This window comes from Hesperophylax consimilis, chromosome 29 (genome assembly GCF_061612785.1).
Source record: "Hesperophylax consimilis isolate HC1 chromosome 29, BYU_Hcon_1.0, whole genome shotgun sequence".
Lineage (NCBI taxonomy): Eukaryota > Metazoa > Arthropoda > Insecta > Trichoptera > Limnephilidae > Hesperophylax > Hesperophylax consimilis.
Window position 1 is genome coordinate 3,761,282 of NC_142864.1, and position 21,721 is coordinate 3,783,002.

The 21,721-nt window shown below is 30.6% G+C and overlaps 1 protein-coding gene across 6 annotated transcripts in view; it reads right to left on the minus strand.

Moving 5' to 3' along the window:
- PMCA (plasma membrane calcium-transporting ATPase 3) overlaps window positions 1-21,721 on the minus strand; it is a 379,691-nt gene that overhangs the window by 22,145 nt on the left and 335,825 nt on the right. For 5 of the 6 annotated variants that reach the window (XM_089649335.1, XM_089649332.1, XM_089649334.1 and 2 more), the window contains exon 23: window positions 20,487-20,622. In XM_089649335.1, coding sequence (XP_089505461.1) covers window positions 20,487-20,622 — 136 coding nt within the window. Of the gene's footprint in view, window positions 1-1,954; window positions 3,785-20,486; window positions 20,623-21,721 lie in introns of those variants that run through there. The other variant, XM_089649336.1, reaches the window with a different exon arrangement.

A 21,721-nucleotide genomic window follows, 5' to 3' on the forward strand; every position in this document is an offset into this window, starting at 1 on the left:
ATGACACTGATTGGCCATTTAATGACAATGTTACATTTGAATTTCATGTTACACAAATTTTCAAGCTTTTTTGTTAAATTTTACATAAGAGTTTTAACTTCGATGTTAAAAATAAAATTTTCCAAAATGACCTCTTTATTCGATTGAATTGCGTTATTTTGGAATCTAGTGGGTTTATATCATTTAATTTTATGAAATAATTTTCAGAAATATTATAATTTGATGTGAGCCATTTTCTAAGATCTTCAAAAGGGTGTAAAATTTTCCATTGCGTAAAATTTAAGAAAATATAATTTTAATAAATTTCAAAGATAACGTCGTTTGGCTTGCTATACCGTGAATGTGACAATTTTTCCAATAGTGATATTATTTTAATGCCATTTGATTCATAATCATTTCCTTCGATTATGTTAATCCACAAAATGCCGAATATTTGATGAAATGTTCATTTTTATGGACAATTTGTAACACCAAACTCAAGGATAATACCGCATAATATATTTTTCGTGGTTTCTTCGTCATGACAAAAGCGTTAATTGGCATTTAACAAAAGAATACATTTATTGTAGGAAATTTAAAACCAAACCAATCTCGAAAATGAAATATTTTTCGCAATAGTACACCCTTTAGATAGAAATTACTGCATCACCCCATAAATGCATCCATTACTTTAAAAAGCTTGGGCAATTTAAACAGAAGCATCTTTCGTCACGAAAACGGATAAAATAAATGAAAAACAATTGAAATGTATTAAAAAGTATGTATTTTAAAGCGTGACTGTACAAATTTATTTTAATTATTTATTTCTTAACTATTATAATATATTAATTGAATAAAATGTTTAATTTTTAAACAACGCATTTAATTGTTAAGTACATAATAATCTTTTGTTAATATTAGATAAATAACGACTCCGTTTTTAAATAAAGCGTTTAAAAAAACAAATCCACTACATTTGCGAAAAAAATTTAAATACTAGAAAAATTAGGCGAAAATTTTACGAAAATTGAAAATAACATCTTAACATAATTACTACCATTTTATTTTTTTTTAATATTTGAAAACAAAATTAACAAAGTATGTAGAATTTCTGATGCCAATAATAAATAATATTATGAACTATGAAATCATTTGTTTAAGTACCGACTTATATATTTTTTGGTGAATTCATATAATAATTTATTTCAACATTATCAAGAGATACATACTTTAATTTAGAAAAATCAAGCAATTTTAAGTAAAAATCTGATTTAACGCTTTCTCCGGTCTAATTATTATGGAATATTTAAAAAAAAATGTAAATAACTTTTTTAAATAATAATAAATATTTTGTATTATTTTTGTCATAAACAATGAACAACAGGTACGTTATTTACACTTAATTAATAATAATGAATTATATTATTTTAACCACTTTATTATTTTTTTATTGTAAATTAATATTTAACAAACATTTTTTTATTAAAATTTGATATATAAGTGTAGCGTACAAATTATGATAGTTCAAAAGAATTTAAGTTTTTTTTGTGGATAGTTCAGAGTTCCATATTAAAAAAATATTGTTTTAAAAATTGACACCTAGATTGTTAAAAATCAAAATTGATGAAAAACAATAAAAAAAAAACACCACAATTTTCAAATGGGACGTTATTTCTACTATGTCAATACAATAATTATTGTATTGATGTAGTAATTTCTACTATGTCAATACAATAATTTTTGTATTGACATAGTAATTTCTACAATGTCAATATAATAATTTTTTACATGACTTTTAAATGTATTTTAATCGTAGCGGGTTATTATAATGTATCAGATATTCTATTTAAGTGATAGCCGATAAATATATGTAATGATTTATCTTAATAGATAATAATTTTATGCTGTGCTTTTTATATATGTAGAAAGAGAAGAAAAAATGATTCTTAAATGAAGACAGACAAGTGATGTTATGGAGACCAAATGGAATAGAAGACAGATGAAATACAAGCGTAACCGAAGAAGACACGACTGATCGCTGGAAGACGCAGTACCTACTGAAAAGGAAAGAAGGAAGAAAAAAAAGAAAATAATTTAAAAAAAAGAATGATATAAAATGTTTTGTTTTAAAATTGTGTTCCATTGCAAAAACTGTTAAATATTTTTTATATTGAATTGAGTCATTTTGTGTGTTGAATATGGCAACATGTATAAATAATTACACATTCAATACTCAATTATTGATATTTTTATATAGATAATGTGTAATAAAGTTTGCAGTAAAGCTGAATTCTTGGCAAGCGTAGTGCTTGATGGTGCTGATAGTAAAAATAGTGTAATTTAAAAATTGAAAAACTGATCAGTGCGTAAGCCATCATTATAAATTAGTGTTTAAAATACTTATCTTTTTAATGCTATCTGCTTTTGATAAAACATTGTGTGTATTTACAGATTTCAAAGACATTATTCGTAAAGAATTTGTTTCATGTGCCCAAATAATAAAAAAAAACATGTTTTTTTTTATTGATTTGAGTTGAGTAATTGAGAAGGAAAGTGTATCAGAAAATAACAGTGAAAGATGTTGCATTTCTTAAAATTATTTAATATTAATAAATTTACAAAATATTGATGCCGTTAATATGTTCAGATTTCAAGAGACCTAAACTTTAGTAAAAAAATTTTTTTTTTAATATATATATATAACATGGGTAAATTGTGGTGGTCTTGATAAAAGTTTTTCTAAAAATGTGTAAATGCAAAAAAAAACACTTAACAATAAATTAAATAATTACTATTAAGGATGTTAAACAATGAACACTTTCCACTCTCAACAATTAAATGGATTATAAAAACGCTATAAAAATAATGATTAAAGAAAAATATAATGAATTCACAAAATATAATAATTCTTATAAAAATGCTGTTGTTAAAAGGAATAGATTATATTATTCATTTGTCAATATTGTATTATGTATATAACATTAAAAATAAAATGCATTTTGATATTTTTCTTTATAAATTATTTGAAAAATATATATTTTTTTAAATGCGAGAATACTTATTTATAAATATTAAGAGTTGAGTAAAATTAACAAAGAAAAGTGTGACGCAAAATAACTATTAATAATATTCAAGAGGTGTTGTGAGATTTCGAGATTAAAATAACTTTTAAATATAAAGTGATGACATTAAACCATTACTATCCACCGTTGCTGTGAGACTCGTGGAAATTACGATGTGAATTAATTAATTCACCAATCAAGTAATGTATAATTGAGTGCGATTCAACTTATAAATGAAACAATACAAAATTAAAAACAAAACACGTCTCCACAATCTGAAATCAGACTGTGTAAGAAATGTGATATTCTAAAGTGAAACAATGAAGAAAAAATTTATAATGAATAAAAAAAAATTGTAAACAAAATAATAATGAATAAATGGGAGAGGGATTAATAAAATCGTAAATCATCGACAAGATTAAGATTTCTGTCTAGAAGGGTGTCGAGGCACTGTCTAGACGAACGTCTGGGCTCTGTCTAGAAGGGAGTCTCGGCTCTGGCTAGACGGTCGTCTCCGCTGTCTAGATAGGCGTCTCGGCTCTGGGCGCACGTCTAGGAGGCCCCAGGAAGCGTGACTTGACTCCCGACTGGAGATGCAGCTGCGGCGGTTCCTCGGCATCTATGTAGGTAATGTCGGAGGGGATGCGTCCTCCGCGCAGTACCCGCCCGCTGTTGGCGCTGTGAACGCTCAGCCGCTCCTCCAGATCCTCGAGCGTGGACTTGAACGCGCGCACGACCCTCAGCTGAAAGTATGATGCAATACCGTGCCAGAAGTCTGCCCAGATCGAATCTGATCGCTCTTCCAAGATACTCCAATCGAAAATCGCCCATTTGGCGCCCAACGTGGGGCGGAATTGAATTTAACCACAACTGACCCCCAAAATGTGGGGCTGAATTGAATTTAACCACAACTGACGCCCAAAATGTGGGGCTGAATTGAATTTAACCACAACTAAAGTCCAAAATGTGGGACTGAATTAGTTTTACCGACAACTGGGCCCGAACAATTATTCAGAATAATTGATTAACTTGAGATAGAATTGAAATTGTGGAAATTGGCACCCAAAGTGGGGCAGAGTTAAAATGACCTAACACTATTGCCTAAAGATGGAAATCGAAAATTAGAAGTATTAAAAAAATTACTGAACACTCAAATAATTGCCAAAAATGTTAACACAACTTTTTTTCATTCGTTATCTTGAGTAAATCAAAAATCAATTAGGGTTCAGCAAAGAAGGACATTTATTCTAACTATGCTTGTCTTTACAAAAAGTATCTAAAATTATTTGGTACCGTTATTGGCGCCCAATATGGCTGAAGATTTATGTTTACTTTTAAATTTAAATAAAAGCAAATGGTAACGAAATTCGATTGAGTTCTTGTTTATTTTGCGGCCCCGCCCAGCTCGAATGGTGATAACTCGATGACGAAAAATATTGATCATGATGACGACTTGTGATAATAAAATGACGACTCGTCTCTGCAGCATTTTTAAATTCACATTCCTCGTCCACACTCTGAGAAAACCTCAAACAAAGATCTCTAACAAAGTAAAGTGCTAATTTCATACATTATGTAGTACCTATCTACATATGTAATATAAAATAAATCAAAATAATTTAACAAATCTGTTTCTGCACTAAGTAAGTTTCAGTTTTACAAACGATGACCGATGGAAAAACGAAAACGTTTAAAAAATATATGTATACAAAATTCCATTTATTTTTTTACTATTTTTCTAATATACACGGTGTCCGGAAACTCGTAGTACAAGCGGGAAACTGGAGAATCTACACCACATGGGGAACCCAAATAAACATAAAGTTTTTTGATTTGAGCATTTTCACAAAAAAAAAAAAAAACCAAAAAAAAATATTTTTCGGCTATTTTAGGGTTAAAGTTTTTTCTGGTGTTAAGGGTTGAACAACAGATGTTTTAACCCTGCAGAGCAGAAATATTTTATGATTACACCGGATTAAATGAAGGGTGATTTCAAAATAATGCTTCAAATCCGAGTTTCTTCATTTGTTTTACTTTCAAATAGTTTTAATTAGTTGGGTACTTTGATCTTCAGTAATAATTTATAAGAATTTGATTAAAAAAAAAAAAAAAAAATCAACTTCTAACTCGATTTACTCGATAACGAAAGCTCAAATCAAAAAAAATGTATACTACAAAATCGACTCCAAATGTGATGTAGATTCACCAGTTTCCCGCTTGTACTACGAGTTTCCGGACACCCTGTATAGTAACAAAATTAACAATAAAATGTAGACCAAAGTAGACAAAGTAGTAACAGTAAAATGTAGGCAAATAATGTCATAATACATGAGTGAAAGGACAAAGAAAATGAGTACAAACAACCATTTGTACTTGCGGCGTTTTTAAATATATCTATTTCAATTTTGTTTTTGTGTTTGAATGAAAGTAAATTTTGGAAGTGGAAATTAACCCACTTCCTGGCATCCGATCGAGCCGAAACTAGACTCGTTGTCGATGACAATGCATTCTGTCAACTTTTGGTGGCAATCACGCTTTCACACGCGAACATATACGCATTTTTCTGAAATTAGATGACATTACAGTTTAATGTAAACCAAACAAAAATGAAAAAAATAATGTATTTTTAAATACATCTATTAATAAAAAATAGATAAAGGAATTTACGACACAATTAATTTATTGTATCGGAAAGTTCTTTGCTTCAACGAAATTCCTAAAATTGTTAAATATTTTAAATCGTCTAATTATTCATTGCAAATTTAATTGAATCAATAATACAAATCGTCCTCTTTTTCCCTTGACAATAAATTAAAGAAAAGATTGATTCAGTATTGTTTGAAAGTGGTAATGTTTAATATTGACCGAGACATGTATGATTCTTTTGTAAAGTTTTATTTTGTTTTCCTGTCACAAATTCAGCAATCAAATCAGGGCTTTCACTTGAAAAAAAATAATTCAACAACCTTCAAAAGAAAGCTACAGTATTTCCACTGAACCATTAAAAAGCTTCACGCAAAAAAATATAAAAACTTGCATAAAAAACAAAAACACACAAATAATATGATTTGCATTTGTTGGATTTGGTACAAATTTTCTCACGTCCGTATTCTAGATTCTTGTAAATTGGACGAAAAAAAAAATAGATTCGTAAAAAAATTTTAAAATGTTCAAATTTACATTAAGAAATCGAATGTAATAAGAAAGTATGAAGAAGAGAAACGAAAGGACACATGAAATACAGATTGAAAAATCTCTAAGTGAAAAACTAAAAAATAAACAAAAATGTGCTAGAATCATGCATGTATAATAACAGTCTAATTGTTTAATGTAACTTAAGATTAAACACGACGTACTTTATAATCTGTGCATTCATAGATGGCGTTAATTTAATTATTTTATAAAAAAACACGTTTGCAAGTTATACTTTAAAATATTAATATGAATTATATGTTTGCGCCCGTACAAATGCAATATGAATATGAATAAATAGTTTTGTCTTTGTACAAACTCAATTCTTTAAAGAAAGGCATACAAATACAACATTGTATCAGCGATTCAAACCAATATTGTATTTGTATGCCTTTCATGAAACAATAGAGTTTTTATACGGACAAAACTATTTATTTATATCCACAATGCGTATGTACGGGCGCAAACAAATAATTCGTCTTAATATTTAAAGTATAACTTACAAAAGGTGTATTTTAATAAAATAAGCCATCTATGAATGCGTAGATTATAACGACCGTTGTGTTTAATTTTATGTTACAGTCTATCAAAAACTCGTCTAAACCGGAACATCTATACTAAGTACCTAAGACTGACACAAACTATCGTATTCTACGGCTAAGCAATTCGGTAATCACAAACTTGGGATCGGATTAATTCTAAAGGTCCTAATTAGAAAATTACAAAAATAAACGTTCGGGACGACGGATTATCGGGGAAAAATTCTGCCAAAATTGTACAAAGAATAGTGCAATTTTTTAATCTTGCCGGTGTGTCGTACGGTTCTTTGGCAAAATATTTGAGTATAATCGCATCATACGAAGTTTCACTCCTGTGAAAAACCTAACTACTTATAAAGGGTGCCGCATGGTTGAGAACTGAACCGGCCAGTCACTCAATTGAAGACATTATCAGTTGTAAATTGGTTTATATTTTGGATACTTTTCATAATTATAATACAATAAATCCATCAACGATTCAGTTTAAAAAAAAATTAAATTGAACGAATAATTAATTCAGAGTTAGACGGATGAATGTGATTATAACATTGAAAAAGAAGATACATAATACAAATACATCTAACGAAACATGAAACAAGAAACATAAAAAGTAACTGTCTCAACTGGGAATCGAACCCAGGATCTCTTTCTTACCGGGACAACGCCTCTAACCACTCGGCCATGTGTACTTAATTATTTTACGTAATTTTTGTCGATATCACATTTCAATTTCAGAATTAACAGTATCATCTTCAACTAATTTTTTTCCATATTTTTTTAATAAGACAAAGATCCTGGGTTCGATTCCCAGTCACTGTTACCTTTTTATTTTTGTGTGTCTTGTTCTGCTTCATGTTTCATTTAGATTTATTAGTATTATCTTCTTCTTCTTTGATTAACCTTCAAAAGTTATTCTGATAAAATTGAATATGATTATTATTATAAAAAGTTTCCATTGTAGGTTTCCGCAAAAATTTAAGAAAGTGGGCGACGATAAATAATTGAATATTCGAAAAAAATTGTGTTACAAACATGATGCTGTGTAGAATCAAATATCTTGAAGGAATTTTGCGTTTCGAAGACGGGTTCAAAATTGCAGATAAATAGCGATAAAATGGATTGTCTCGAATGTTGGGCCACAAGTATATATAAGATATATTCAAAGCTATTTATCGAATAATATTCCTAACAATTTCCGATACAGATTCATTAGAATATTTCATAATGAATTTCCGCGATAGTTTCATCGTAGTATTTCAAAATGATCTCACGTCTTTTCAAGTAAAGTTTCGTCCAAAATTTAAAGACAACTTTAGAAGTGAAAGTGACTCCTAGCGACGAGATACGAGATGGTATTGAAACATCGAAAGAAACTGTCTCGGAAATCTGTATGTAATATCCGAAGAATCGTTTATTCCGAAATAACCAATTGAAGTATTTGCAAATATAAGTGTGGCCGCATCGAGGAAGGAAGATCTAAGGGGGCACATCGCTATACACAAGCCATATGAATGTATTGAGGGAAATGAATCACCTTCGCTTGTGTGAGACAGTGCTTGGGACATCTGAAATAAATCGCTAAACGACTAAAGATATTGAAAAAATGGGTGGCTAAATTTCAGCAAATCTTTTGCACGCACAAGGCGCACAACTTTGGGCAAAATCAACAAATACTAACAATTTTTATTTTGTTTTCTATGATTGGTTATGTTGATTTCAGTGGCGCCAAAAGCTTTCTCACTCAAGTAATAATTTAGTAAAAGAAATGAAGTTGGCAAGCATCACGCAAACGTTCTATTTGGAGTAGTTTGCTGTGGGGTTTCACTTCTATTATAGTAGTCAATAAGTCAATACCTTCCAAACGCGATGGCTTGATATAGATTCGGACGTTTCGGGCAAGGTGGGATCGGAACGGTTCGGAATTTAGAGGATTGTAAATAATACACTGACTAAACGAGAGATGTGAACATCAATCTAATGTTGATTGAGGATTGCTCAAGCAATATTCAAACTACAAATATCCGTGTATAACTAACGAGGAAGTACTTTCAACGAGGGAATAATAGATGTTTCTTTGCAATTAAGTGCGTTTTAAAGATGTGCAATTGAAGGATAGCTGATAAAAAGGGCAAGGAAACGTGAACTAATTTTGATTAAGGAAAAGAAGTTTGGTCAAGAGCCAGAAACTGATCTCGGTAAGATCGAGGACAGGAGTGGTAAAATTAAGTACACAGATAGACAACATAAACTAGAAGAGGGACAGACAATGGAAGATGGATGGTAGAATGCATTTACTGTGAAAATGATGTCCAAGTGTAGAAATCTCAGAAGAGCTCTAAATAATGCATGTGTAAATGAAGGTGAACTAACCAAACAAGTGGACACAACATCAGATCTCTAAAATAAGGAATTTGTTCATTGAATTATTTCTATGTTCTACAGTTGAAGAATGGGGTTTGTTGTGAAGTGGTTAGGATACTGTAACTTGAAGCTGATTCGCAGAGCTGTGAAGAATAGAATAGATTCTGTGTGTCTCTTTAAATAAAGAGGCCTTGGATAGAAGGAAGACTTCCGTGCTTCACTAGATGAGGAACTGCAGGTAGTTGAGTGTATCTCTACAGACTACTAGTGGTATGATGTGTGGGAGTGGGAGGGTGGGAGATTGGGGGGGAAGTTAAGTGGTAGGCAGTACCGTAGGCGGCGAGTCGGCCCGAGCTCCGCCCCGTTAGACCTCCGTCTCCAAGACGAAGCGAACCGGCTGGGTGACCAATAACACAACTCCATCAACAAATCTATACTCTTCACTGACAACCACTCGCAACCAACTGCATTATAGGGGATTGTGCTTACACGATAGGTACCAGCACTTACACGGCAGGCACTTGAACCTCCATACAGATACCAGCACTTACATGATAGACACTTTAACCTGCATGACAGATATTGGCACTTACATGATAAGTACTTGAACCTGCATGATAGGTACCAGCACTTACATGGCAGGCACTTGAACCTCCATACAGATACCAGCACTTACATGATAGATACTTTAACCTGCATGACAGATATTGGCACTTACATGATAAGTACTTGAACCTGCATGATAGGTATCAGCACTTACATGGTAGGCACTTGAACCTCCATACAGATACCAGCACTTACATGATAGATACTTTAACCTGCATGACAGATATTGGCACTTACATGATAAGTACTTGAACCTGCATGATAGGTACCAGCACTTACATGGCAGGCACTTGAACCTCCATACAGATACCAGCACTTACATGATAGATACTTTAACCTGCATGACAGATATTGGCACGATAAGTACTTGAACCTGCATGATAGATACCAGCACTTACATGGCAGGCACTTGAACCTCCATACAGATACCAGCACTTACACGATAGATACTTTAACCTGCATGACAGATATTGGCACTTACATCATAAGTACTTTAACCTGCGTGACAGATATTGGCACTTACGTGATAAGTACTTGAACCTGCAAGATAGGTACCAGAACTTACATGATAGGAATTTGAACCTGCATGAAAGGTACTAGAACCTGCATGATAGATACCAGCACTTCATGATAGGTACTTCAATCCGCATGATAAACACCAGCACTAACATGAAAGGTACTTGAACCTGCATGTCAGGATCTGGAACCTGCATGACAGATATCAGCACTTGCATAATATGTACATATTTACCTAGATGTTAAATATTAGGTAGAAACCCATAACTATTTGTGCAATTATAATAACAAACAACATCTTTGCAGAGGAATAAAATAATAAAAACCAATTAAATATAATCAGAAATGTAAAACAATATTCTAATTAAATGTTAAACATTTCTGACGGATGTTCAATCTGCTTTATTTTTAGGAAATCTTTACTGGACCTTTGAAAATGCCCTGAGAACCTAAGAACAAGCAATTAATCATCGCATTAAAATTTATATTTCGTAGAACTCAAATTATTGAAACGAAAAAAAAAATTATTATCTCTCGGAAATTATTGTCAAATGGCATCAAACCCTACATAAATAAGAACTAATCATCGCAAAAAAGATGTTGTTCCATTTTAAATACGTATTGTCAAGAATTACTAAGAAAAATGGACGAGTTACTATTTGACTGTACAAAATTACAACCGTTAAATACACGAAAATTTAAAAAGAAAAACTATTCAAGTATTTGGACGTTAAAAAGATTGAATAATATTATTTGCGCCAAAAAATGGATATCGATGGAAAAGAACGAGTTTAAGATGGCTGCATTTTTTTTAGTTAAGGGTAAAGTATAAATTATTCGTAAACTGTTCAATCACAGATGGCGCTAATTTAATTATTTTAGAAAAAAACACTTTTTGCTATTTTGGCTTCAAAATAATATGATAAATTGTTTGTTTATGAATTTGAATAAGTAGTTTTGTCCGTATACAAACTCAATTCTTTCAGGAAAGGCATACAAATACAATACGACCAGTCGGTGGCCGAGTTGACATCGCGTTTGGGTCCTACCCAGGCGTAGTGTGTTCAATTCCTCGGCTGGCTAAGTCCTCCATCACAACACAAGCAACATTTTCAGCTTAATGTGGTGGTAGAAGGAGATTTTCAAATATTGTCAGGTTATTCATAACCCGGGAATGTTTGTCTTTCTTTTAAAAAATTAAAAAATAAATATTGGATTGAATCATCGATACAATATGCCTTTATTGAAAGAAATGGGTTTTTTTACTGACCAAACTATTTATTCATATGAATTTACAGTACAACAGGCGCAGACAAATAATTCATTTTTTCTTAAATTAATTAAATCAACGCCATCTATGAAAGAGCAGCTTATGAATAATTTTAGGATAACCCTTAATGGAAAATATGAATCGATTAAAAATGAACTAGTGACATCTAGTTTTTAATGGCAAAGTAAAAAAGGTTGTAAAGCTCTTTTCAACATTAAAGGTGATATTCTAAGTTCTATATTGTGAAAACTAAAACTTATTAAAGCGTAAGCCGTAGCAACTAAAGTGTGAACACTATTTAATTCGGGTTTTCTGCCAACATCAATAATAATAAAACTCATATTAATTCTTAAATTATCCAATTTTCAGATAACAAAAAAAAATAACTCAATTTTGAGAAATTTCGATTTCTTTTGTTTGAAGATTGTTTTCTTTCGCTAGCAACTAAAATTAGATTAAAAATAATGATAATTGGACCTACCTACAACGCTTCCATTTAAACACCACACAAAAATAAAATACGGCAAAAGCACACACAACTACAAAAAAATGGAAGTAATAATTTTTTGTTGTGTTAGTGGCAAAGAAAGATAGGAAAATTTAACAACAACTGTTGCAACAATGACTTGAAACAAGTTGCAACAGATTTTGAGCAAACGCAGCACGTTAGTTTTTTGTTCATCTTTTTTTTTTAAATAAATATATTATTTGTCATTTTATCATTATAAATCTATATTACACTTATTGTTATTCTTAACAAAAAACGATAACACTCAACATGATCTTAGTTTTAGAATATTCTAAAATAATTATGAAATTATGTTCATAAATTCTCACAAAGAAAATAGTAGCTTAGTTCGAAATAGTAAATAAACGTATTTTATACAATTTTAGGAAAAAATTAAATTTAAATATTTTGTAAAATGAACCTAAAAAAAGTTTATTTAACGTATTTCATAAAAAAAATCGAAAAATGTTTATTCAACGTATTTTGTAAGATAAATCGAAAAAAGTTTATTTAACGTACTTCATAAAAAAAATCGAAAAATTTTATTCAACATATTTTGTAAAATAAATCGAAAAAGTTTATTTAACGTATTTCGTAAAAAAAATCGAAAAAGTTTATTCAACGTATTTTGTAAGTCAAATCGAAAAAATTTATTTAACGTATTTCGTAAAAAAAATCTAAAAAAGTTTATTTAACGTATATTGTAAAAAAAATTAGATTAATTAATTAGATTAATTATTGTTTTATGCAAAAAAAATTTAAAATGTTAAAAAAACCCTATTTTTGAAAAAATTGCTTACAATCATAGTTGCTGGACGTTTTTATCATTTTACAGGAAATAAATAAAAAAATTTGGTAGTATTTTTATCGATATATAAATTACTAATAAGCCGTAAAAAAAATTCTTCGTAAAAAAAAAAAACGTTAAAGTAAAGAAAAAAACGAAAATGCATTAAGGCTATCATTGGTCAACAAGTGCCTAGGAAATCACACAAAGTCAGTCTTGGATGAGAATGAATCGAGCGGAAAAATGATGGATGATAAATACTGTCATGAAACTTAAAAACTTTTATCACAGATTCGAGCAGGGCGGGTCCAAAAACAAGCAAATGTTAAAACTAAAAACTGGAAAACATCAAATCAACATTTTATGAACATTGTTCAATAGTGGAAAAGTACCAACTAACAATTTTTGCAAACACTTTGGTGAAACTTACTTTACTTTCAAATGTATCAGTATCAATCAGTGCCATTTTGTTTTTTTAACATTTGAAAGGTAATCGTTAAACGCTGACTGTAGTTTCTTTACAGATTTCTATCAAATTTTGATCAACTATCAAACACAACAACATGACGGTTGTACTTTTATGCTGATCAAAAATTGTTCAAAAAGACCTAGAATCAGCGTTTAACAGAGACCTTTCAAATGTCAAAAAAAAAACAAAATGGCGCTGATTGATACTGATACAGTATGTTTCACCTTAAGTACCTGCAAAAATTGTTAATCAGCTATTTTTTGGCAATGTTACAATTGAATATATGTGAAACATTCCAACCTTACTTTGTACATATCATTTTATTTATAAAAAGCATGCAAATTGGTTTCGACACAACCATGCTTTCGTCAGGGCAGATAAAATCTAATATAAAATTAGTAATATCTGCTCTGATGAAGGTACGATCGTGCCGAAACTATTTGGTGTGTCATAATAAATAAAGTGGTATTTTGTGTATAGTTACAGCGTTTCATTTGCGAAGTTGCAAAATATAATTTACTTTTATTAAAATTTTGTAATAAGAACAACTAACAGTTCCACCATTGAACATTAAAAATAATATACAACAAAATTATTTTAAAAAATCAAATAAAACATTATATAAATGCTTCCAATATCATACTTTTAAAATCTTTATATAAATAAATTGATAAATATTTTTTAAATTTAAAATTTGAAAAAAAAAATTATGGTATGGAAGCATTTATGTAAAACTATTCATGAATAAAGAAATAAATTGCAGGAGTATATGTTTTTCAAAAATTATATTATGTAATTTTAAAAATTGCAAAATATAGTTTTTAAAATTATATGATGTAATTTTAAAAATTGCATAATATAATAGTTTTTCAAAAATTATATGATGTAATTTAAAAAAATGCATAATATAGTTTTTCAAAAATTATATTACGTAATTTTAAAAATTGCATAATATAATTTTTTTGATTATATTGTGTAATTTTAATAATTGATAAATTTTTTATGTAACAAATTTCTTTATTCTTCAATAGACCACTAATAAAAAACATTTTAAATCATAAAGTCATGCTTAAAATATATACATGTATGTATAACTGTTGTTAAATATCACCATAAGTTAGTATCGTAAAAAGACATAGTTAATTAATTAATTGATTATTTATAAAAATGTGCTGAAAAAAAGCACTTTTTAAAAATATGTTTTGTGAAGATTAAAAATAGTGAAATCTTAGAAAAGTAATAAATTAGAAAGATAAATATATTATATACACAGCTGACCCTTGAAAGTTTTCTTCTGGACCTCCTTTCTATTTTACAAAATATTTTGAATTCAAACCTTCCCTATCAAATCCCTAAAATGAATTTATTCCTTAATTTTGTGACCCAAAAATATCTGATAAAAGTCAAACTCTAAGTATCAAAATCCGTTTATTATCTTATGTTTCAAAAAAAATTATTAGAAAATTATTTGACTCAAGTGTATTAAAACCCGTTTATTTTGTGACGCTAAAGTATCAGAACCTGTTTATTTTCTGACCAAAAAGTATTAAAAACTGTTCATGTTGGGACGCTTAAGTGTCAGAACCTGTTTATTATCTTACGTTTAAAAACCTGTTAATTATTTGACTCAAGTGTATTAAAACCCGTTTATTTTGTGACGCTAAAGTATCAGAACCTGTTTATTTTCTGACCAAAAAGTATTAAAAACTGTTCATGTTGGGACGCTTAAGTGTCAGAACCTGTTTATTATCTTACGTTTCAAAACCTGTTAATTATTTGACTCAAGTGTATTAAAACCCGTTTATTTTGTGACGCTAAAGTATCAGAACCTGTTTATTTTCTGACCAAAAAGTATTAAAAACTGTTCATGTTGGGACGCTTAAGTGTCAGAACCTGTTTATTTTCTGACCTCAAAGTGTAAAAATCTGTTTATAGACAGACCTTTATTTATTTATTTATATTTTAAATGCATATTTACAGAATAAAAAATTCCAATAACAAAGATACATTATACAAATACGTAATCATAATTGTCTAATTCGCGATTTAAATTTATTAATGCTCAGGTGTATGTATTTATTTTCTCATTTATGTATCGGAACCCGTTAATTGTCTACCTTTTCAATTTCAAAACCCGTTAATTTTTAGACCCAAAACCTGTGTGTCTACATTTATACATAAGTACTTAAATTCAAACTATTCACTCTTCCATTTTGTCCAATCTTAATGACGTTAATAATTGACGTGAAATTAAAACAATATAATATACAAAGTTCAATCAAAATGAATAAGTTTATTTGATAGTTTAGAATTACATATTAAACTTTAAGGGTCGGCTGCACTTAGAAATGAAAGATAAAGCGTTTAGACAAGACAGAAATATCCGGGAGACGAAACAGAAATTGTAGGAATTTTAGTTTTATTTTGAAAAAGGAAAGTATAATACTAATAGACAATACATATCATTATTTACAGGAATGAAAAGGGAACAATTTGTGTTAATTCCTCTTCCAGCCATCATTATTTGCCAACAGTTCTACATACACATTTAGCAAATTAAAAGAATTCAAAACAAATAACACAAACACAAAACGGGATTAAATCAAAATAATGCACACAAAAATACAAACAATAAATGAATGATCACTTTTGTCTCGGAATGATTCTTGATGGGTGACTTTCAGACTATTCTAAAGTTGGTCCATTGAAAATTGACTTAGCTCATTATTGATTAATTCAGTAACACTTTCAGTTACAACTTCAGTAACAACTTCAGTCACAACTTCAATCACAACTTCAGTTATGACTTCAGTTACAACTTCAATCACAACTTCAGTCACAACTTCAGTCACAACATCCGTTACAACTTCAGTCATGACTTCAGTCACGATTTCTGTTATGACTTCAATCACAACTTCAGTTACAACTTCAATCACAACTTCAGTCACAACATCCGTTACAACTTCAGTCACGATTTCTGTTATGACTTCAATCACAACTTCAATTACAACTTCAATAACAACTTCAGTCACAACATCCGTTACAACTTCAGTCACGATTTCTGTTATGACTTCAATCACAACTTCAGTTACAACTTCTGTCACGACTTCACCCACAACTTCAGTCACAACTGCAGTTACAACATTTCAGTTACAACTTCAGCTACAACTTCAATCGCAACCTCCATTGCAACTTCAGTTATTCCTAGTATAGTCACATCAAACTATCTAAAATTCAACGAGCCTGCGATTTTGTGACGTTCAATTAAAATATTAAGATAAAATTCAGTGTTGCGTTCAAATTAAAGATTTCAAATGAAAATAAATAGTTTTTTTTATAATATTAGTGTCCATTATAGAGTATATAATTATTTTTAACTGATTATGTTTAGAAATTAATAATTTTAGTTGTTAAAATATAAAATAACCTGATTCATTTCATTGACTTTTAAATGTTAAATTAATTTTGTAATAAAATGAAGAAAATCTTCTCGAAGCCAAAAATTAAACAAGTGTGTGCATATAGAAATCATTGCATTCTCTTTATAATCTTTTCATAGACGTTTTAAGATACAAATGTGAAAAAGCGATTTTGCAATTAAAAGTAATGTAAATAATAACGGGAATGATTGAATTTTTTTGTAAATGATAATATTTTAAATAATTTTTATGGCAATCGCTCGAAGAAAATAATTTGCACGAAAAAATCACGACAATTCACACTCAAATCTCAATTCGTATTCGTGTTATAAAGAGGAATGACAGCAACTCGCTTTTCATTTATTCGTTTAAACGATATGTATATATTATTTACGGTGGAAATAAAATATTACACACAATAGATTTTAGCAGATAGGATGAGATAAAGGGATTGAGGATTTCATTTATGACAGGGCATTGGGAATAATTATTAGACCACTATTTGTTTATGTCTACTTGGACTTTCATAATTCACTGGCAAGACTAATTATATTTTATTTTTATATTGTATCACAAACAATGAAAACATATTATTTACTGTTCAGTATTAATTATCATCGGTACATCGAATTTGCTATGTAATATTATGATCAAATCACTTCGTAACTAATTTATATTTGGCAGATTCGGTTTCACCATACAGTTACACTGACCATCTACAGACTGCAAATAATAATAATTTACCAATTTTTATTGATCACTTCAAGAGTAAAGGAACATGGCTAATATGCACTTTTAATAGAAATCAGTTAGATAACAATGAGAAGTACATATTTCAGTTTCTGAAAATGTAAAATATAATATTTTAGTAGCTATTTCGTAAAAAAACAGATATATAACTAACTAACTAACCATCACGCCGTTTTCCCGCAGGGGTAGGCAGAGAGGACGGACCGCCAAACAACTCGGTCTTGGCACACACTCCTTGCCTCATTCACATTCATACATGCTCTTCTATTGTTCTGACTCTTGACATGGCCCGACTCGAGTATCTGATTCACTTGATTGTGCCATGTCTTCCTCGGGCGTCCCCGACTTCTGCTACCATTCACATTTGCATTGTATATTCTCCTTACACTCCTTTATTCGCTCATTCGCTCTACATGCCCAAACCATCTAAGCGTCCCTTTCTTGATCTTACTCATTACGCTTACATCAGCCTTGCACTCTTTCCGGATCTCCACATTCCTCACGCGATCGTACATAGTTTAACACACATACGCCTCAAGGATCTCATTTCAACAGCATTCAATCTACTTTCATCCTTTCTTTGCCAGTTCCATGCCTCACTTCCATACATCAGGGTAGGTACCAGCACTCCATTGTGGACTGCTAATTTCGCTTCTTCGGACAATTTTTTGTTCGCGCCAACTGCGTTCAGTCCTCCATTTATGGAGTTACCTGCATTTACTCTTCTTTCAATATCTTTCAATACATATAATTTGACATATTTTCTTCGCGCCATGTTTTTACATAATAATTTCAAATAGTTTAAGCCCAAACTGACAACCTAAGAACCTATAAATTATATTGGTTTAAATAAGAGAGAGACAAGATAACTTTAAAACTTTTGACACCAATAACAATTGATTATAATTTAAATGCATTATTTTCCATTTTCGGAAACTGAAATAGTTACTATCCATTATTATCTAACTACAAGTATTTTTAAAATGAAATGTGCGTAATAAGTATGTCCCTATTTTCTCGCATATATGTTTACCATTTATAACTTATAGATAAGACGTGAAAAACCGCGATTATGCACAATATTTTTTAAAAGTTTGTTAATATGTAAATCTGGTAATTATTTATCTAACCACCGCACTTTTAGCTGAATACATTATGGAAATTATACTTCGTTTCGACAATTACTACAAAAAAACAACTATTTACAATGACAAAATAGGTTCTTAGTTTGGGTTAATTAAGTAATTTATGCATATTTAGATTGAAACAAAACTTTCATCCATAATAAAAGAATCCAAAATGGCTGAATTTTTTTATAAGAGAAATTTTGAAACTTTGTTTGAATAAAAATAATAATACATATTTTACCATTTCTCCTGACGTAAATAATTATAATTGTTTCTTGTAGTAATTAATTATAATAATATTTGGTTAATTTATATAGCGCCGTTTTCGTGAAAAATCACCTCAAGGGCGTTGTACAAATATATTTATTAAATCACGTAGAAACGAAGCGTATTTTCCATAATCTGTGCCTATCAAAATTGCGGCAGTTAGTGAAATATTTACCGTAAATTTTATGATTTTTTTTTTAAATTTATGATTAATTCAACAAATTTTTAATATCACGCAGAATGTATCTTTTTTGCCCCTGATTCAGATTTTATAAATGATATCCTAGCATCAGTTGAAATTGTATTAATCCGAAAGTGCCCACAGTAGAGTGAAACTAGTTTGGACAAAAATAAATAAGTTCAAAGAACAAAATGAAGATATTTTTAAAAGCAATGGAAGTCGAACAAGAATTATTATTGACAGTTTAAAAAATAGCATATATGAGATTTGTTTTGCTGATAAATATATATATATTAGTATATTTTTAATAATTATTGTGAGATGAAGATATTTGTTAAATATTTAAAATGACCTAGGTATTATTTATTAATTAATTAATTAATGAAGTCCAAGAAGACATAATAATAACATCAGATTATAATAAAAGATGGGAATCAGAAGTGTAATGATAAATAGTGTGGAAAAACGATAGACGGATATCTCTTGGCTACAAACAGATAGAGAAAGAGAGATAGGGAAATATATATAGAGAGAGAAAGAGAGATAAAGACACACATATAGAAAATAAATTTAACTTCATCAGAACCAACGGATAAAAATGACGAAAAAAGCTGTATAAATTCATTGACAAGATTTAAATTGAATTAATCAATAAACTGAGTAATTTATTATTAATTACTAAAAAGAAAAAAATTCAATTTATAACATGTTGCAAATGAAATTATGCAAAGTTTTTTGTGACAATAGTTTTTTGAAACGAGACAAAACCTAGTCTGACGTTATGTAAAATGTACACAACCAAATATGAAGTTATGTATATTTTAAACAATCAACTTTGAGATTATGTATATTTAACATAACCGATTTTGAAGTTATGTACAATTTACAGAACCAAATGTGAGGTTATGTACGTTTTAGACAACCTAATTTAAGGTTATGTACAATTTGCACAAACAAGTTTGAGGTTTTTGTTGTTTGTTTTTGGGGTGTTATGCCGTGTTGCGCTGACTCCTTCTTTAGCCGACGTTTCGGACAGCGTTGCAGTGTCCATCATCAGGGCAGATCCGGTAGATCCGAAGATGTGTGATGATGGACACTGCAACGCTGTCCGAAACGTCGGCTAAAGAAGGAGTCAGCGCAACACGGCATAACACCCCAAAAACAAACAACAAAAATGCTTTTGGCCGTGAGAATCTAAAAACTTACCAAGTTTGAGGTTATATACATTTTACACAACCTAGTTCGGGGGTTAAGCAAGTTTCATCAACATTATGTAGTTTTTGCCAGCGCCAAAAAATAGGTTGCGTAAAATTTATACTAAATTTGTGTCATTTTTATCCGTCAGTTTCAAAATATCTCCATTAAACCATCACCTGTCAATAATAAAATGTCATAAAACGGTAGTAGTGATGGCAGAACATTATATTAGCATAGTTGTTAGGGAGGAGCGTACCTGCGTCTGAAGACGCGTCAGGCCTCGGATCCATAGGATCTGACCGGCGCGCGGCTTCTTGTCCGAGTCGGGGTCGAAGTTCTCGTCTCCCAGGTGAATGGCCTCCGTGTAATCGTCAGGCTGGCCGCGACCCCAGCTGGATATTCACACATGATGGGGTGAACAACAAAATTGCGACAAAAGAATAAGAACAAGCTCAGTTCAATGATCAAACCAAACCTAACCTAACCTTACTACCAGTGAGGTTATCATAGACTAAAAGATGTGGCTCTCGGTAGTGGGGGAAGTAACCAATTGTAACCTCTTAATCATTCTCGTGTGCAATCTGTTGGGTCATCAATTATTGCGACAAAAACTTTGGTTATAGCAACGTGTTGGAACATAGAATAAAGAATACAAAAAACTCAAATTTTTTGCTTACATTTCATATGAAGAACTGTGTTTCACCATTTTTATAAAATTCAAATGGGATGGCGATATACCATGTCAGGCAAGTGTATGAGAGATAGAGCGTGTGCTAAATGGGCTACAACCAAAAGGTACCTGTGATATCCTAGAGAGTAGTTTGAGAGGTTACTCATAGATGGAAGGCGGCTGTCATGGATTTAGTCTATAATAAATAGTATTAGTCGAGGTCCAGAATAATTCCTACCGCCTGCTAAAGAAGCCATCAGAGCTCATCACATCTATCACAACAAAGTCAAAAGTATTTTGTTGAGCCCAATGTTTTATTTAAAGATTTGTGAGACAAACCCGGAGTTACAACAATTTTCATTCAAATCTACAGGATTTTCCAATAAGAAGCATTATTTTGAATAGCCCGCTATTTCGGGAGATGTTACTTTTGAATCTGTCATTTTTTTACATTTGACAAGTAGAAACTACGCCATTAATAAAAATGGAACGATACACGCTTCAACAACGCATTGAAATTATTAAAATTCACTTGAGTGAATCAAATGCAAATCATCTTGAGTGATGAGGTCCATTTCCACCTCGGTGGCTTCGTCAACAAGCAAAATTGTCGACTCGACCTCAACGTGTGACTGTTTGGTGCGGTTTATGGTCCGGCGGAGTCATTGGACCTTACTTTTTCGAAAATGAGGCTGGAGCAACAGTTACGGTGAATGGATTGCGCTTTCGAGAGATGATTAATGATTTTTTATGGCCGGAATTGGATGGTATTGATCTGGACAACGTTTACTTTCAACAAGACGGCGCTACGTGCCACACAA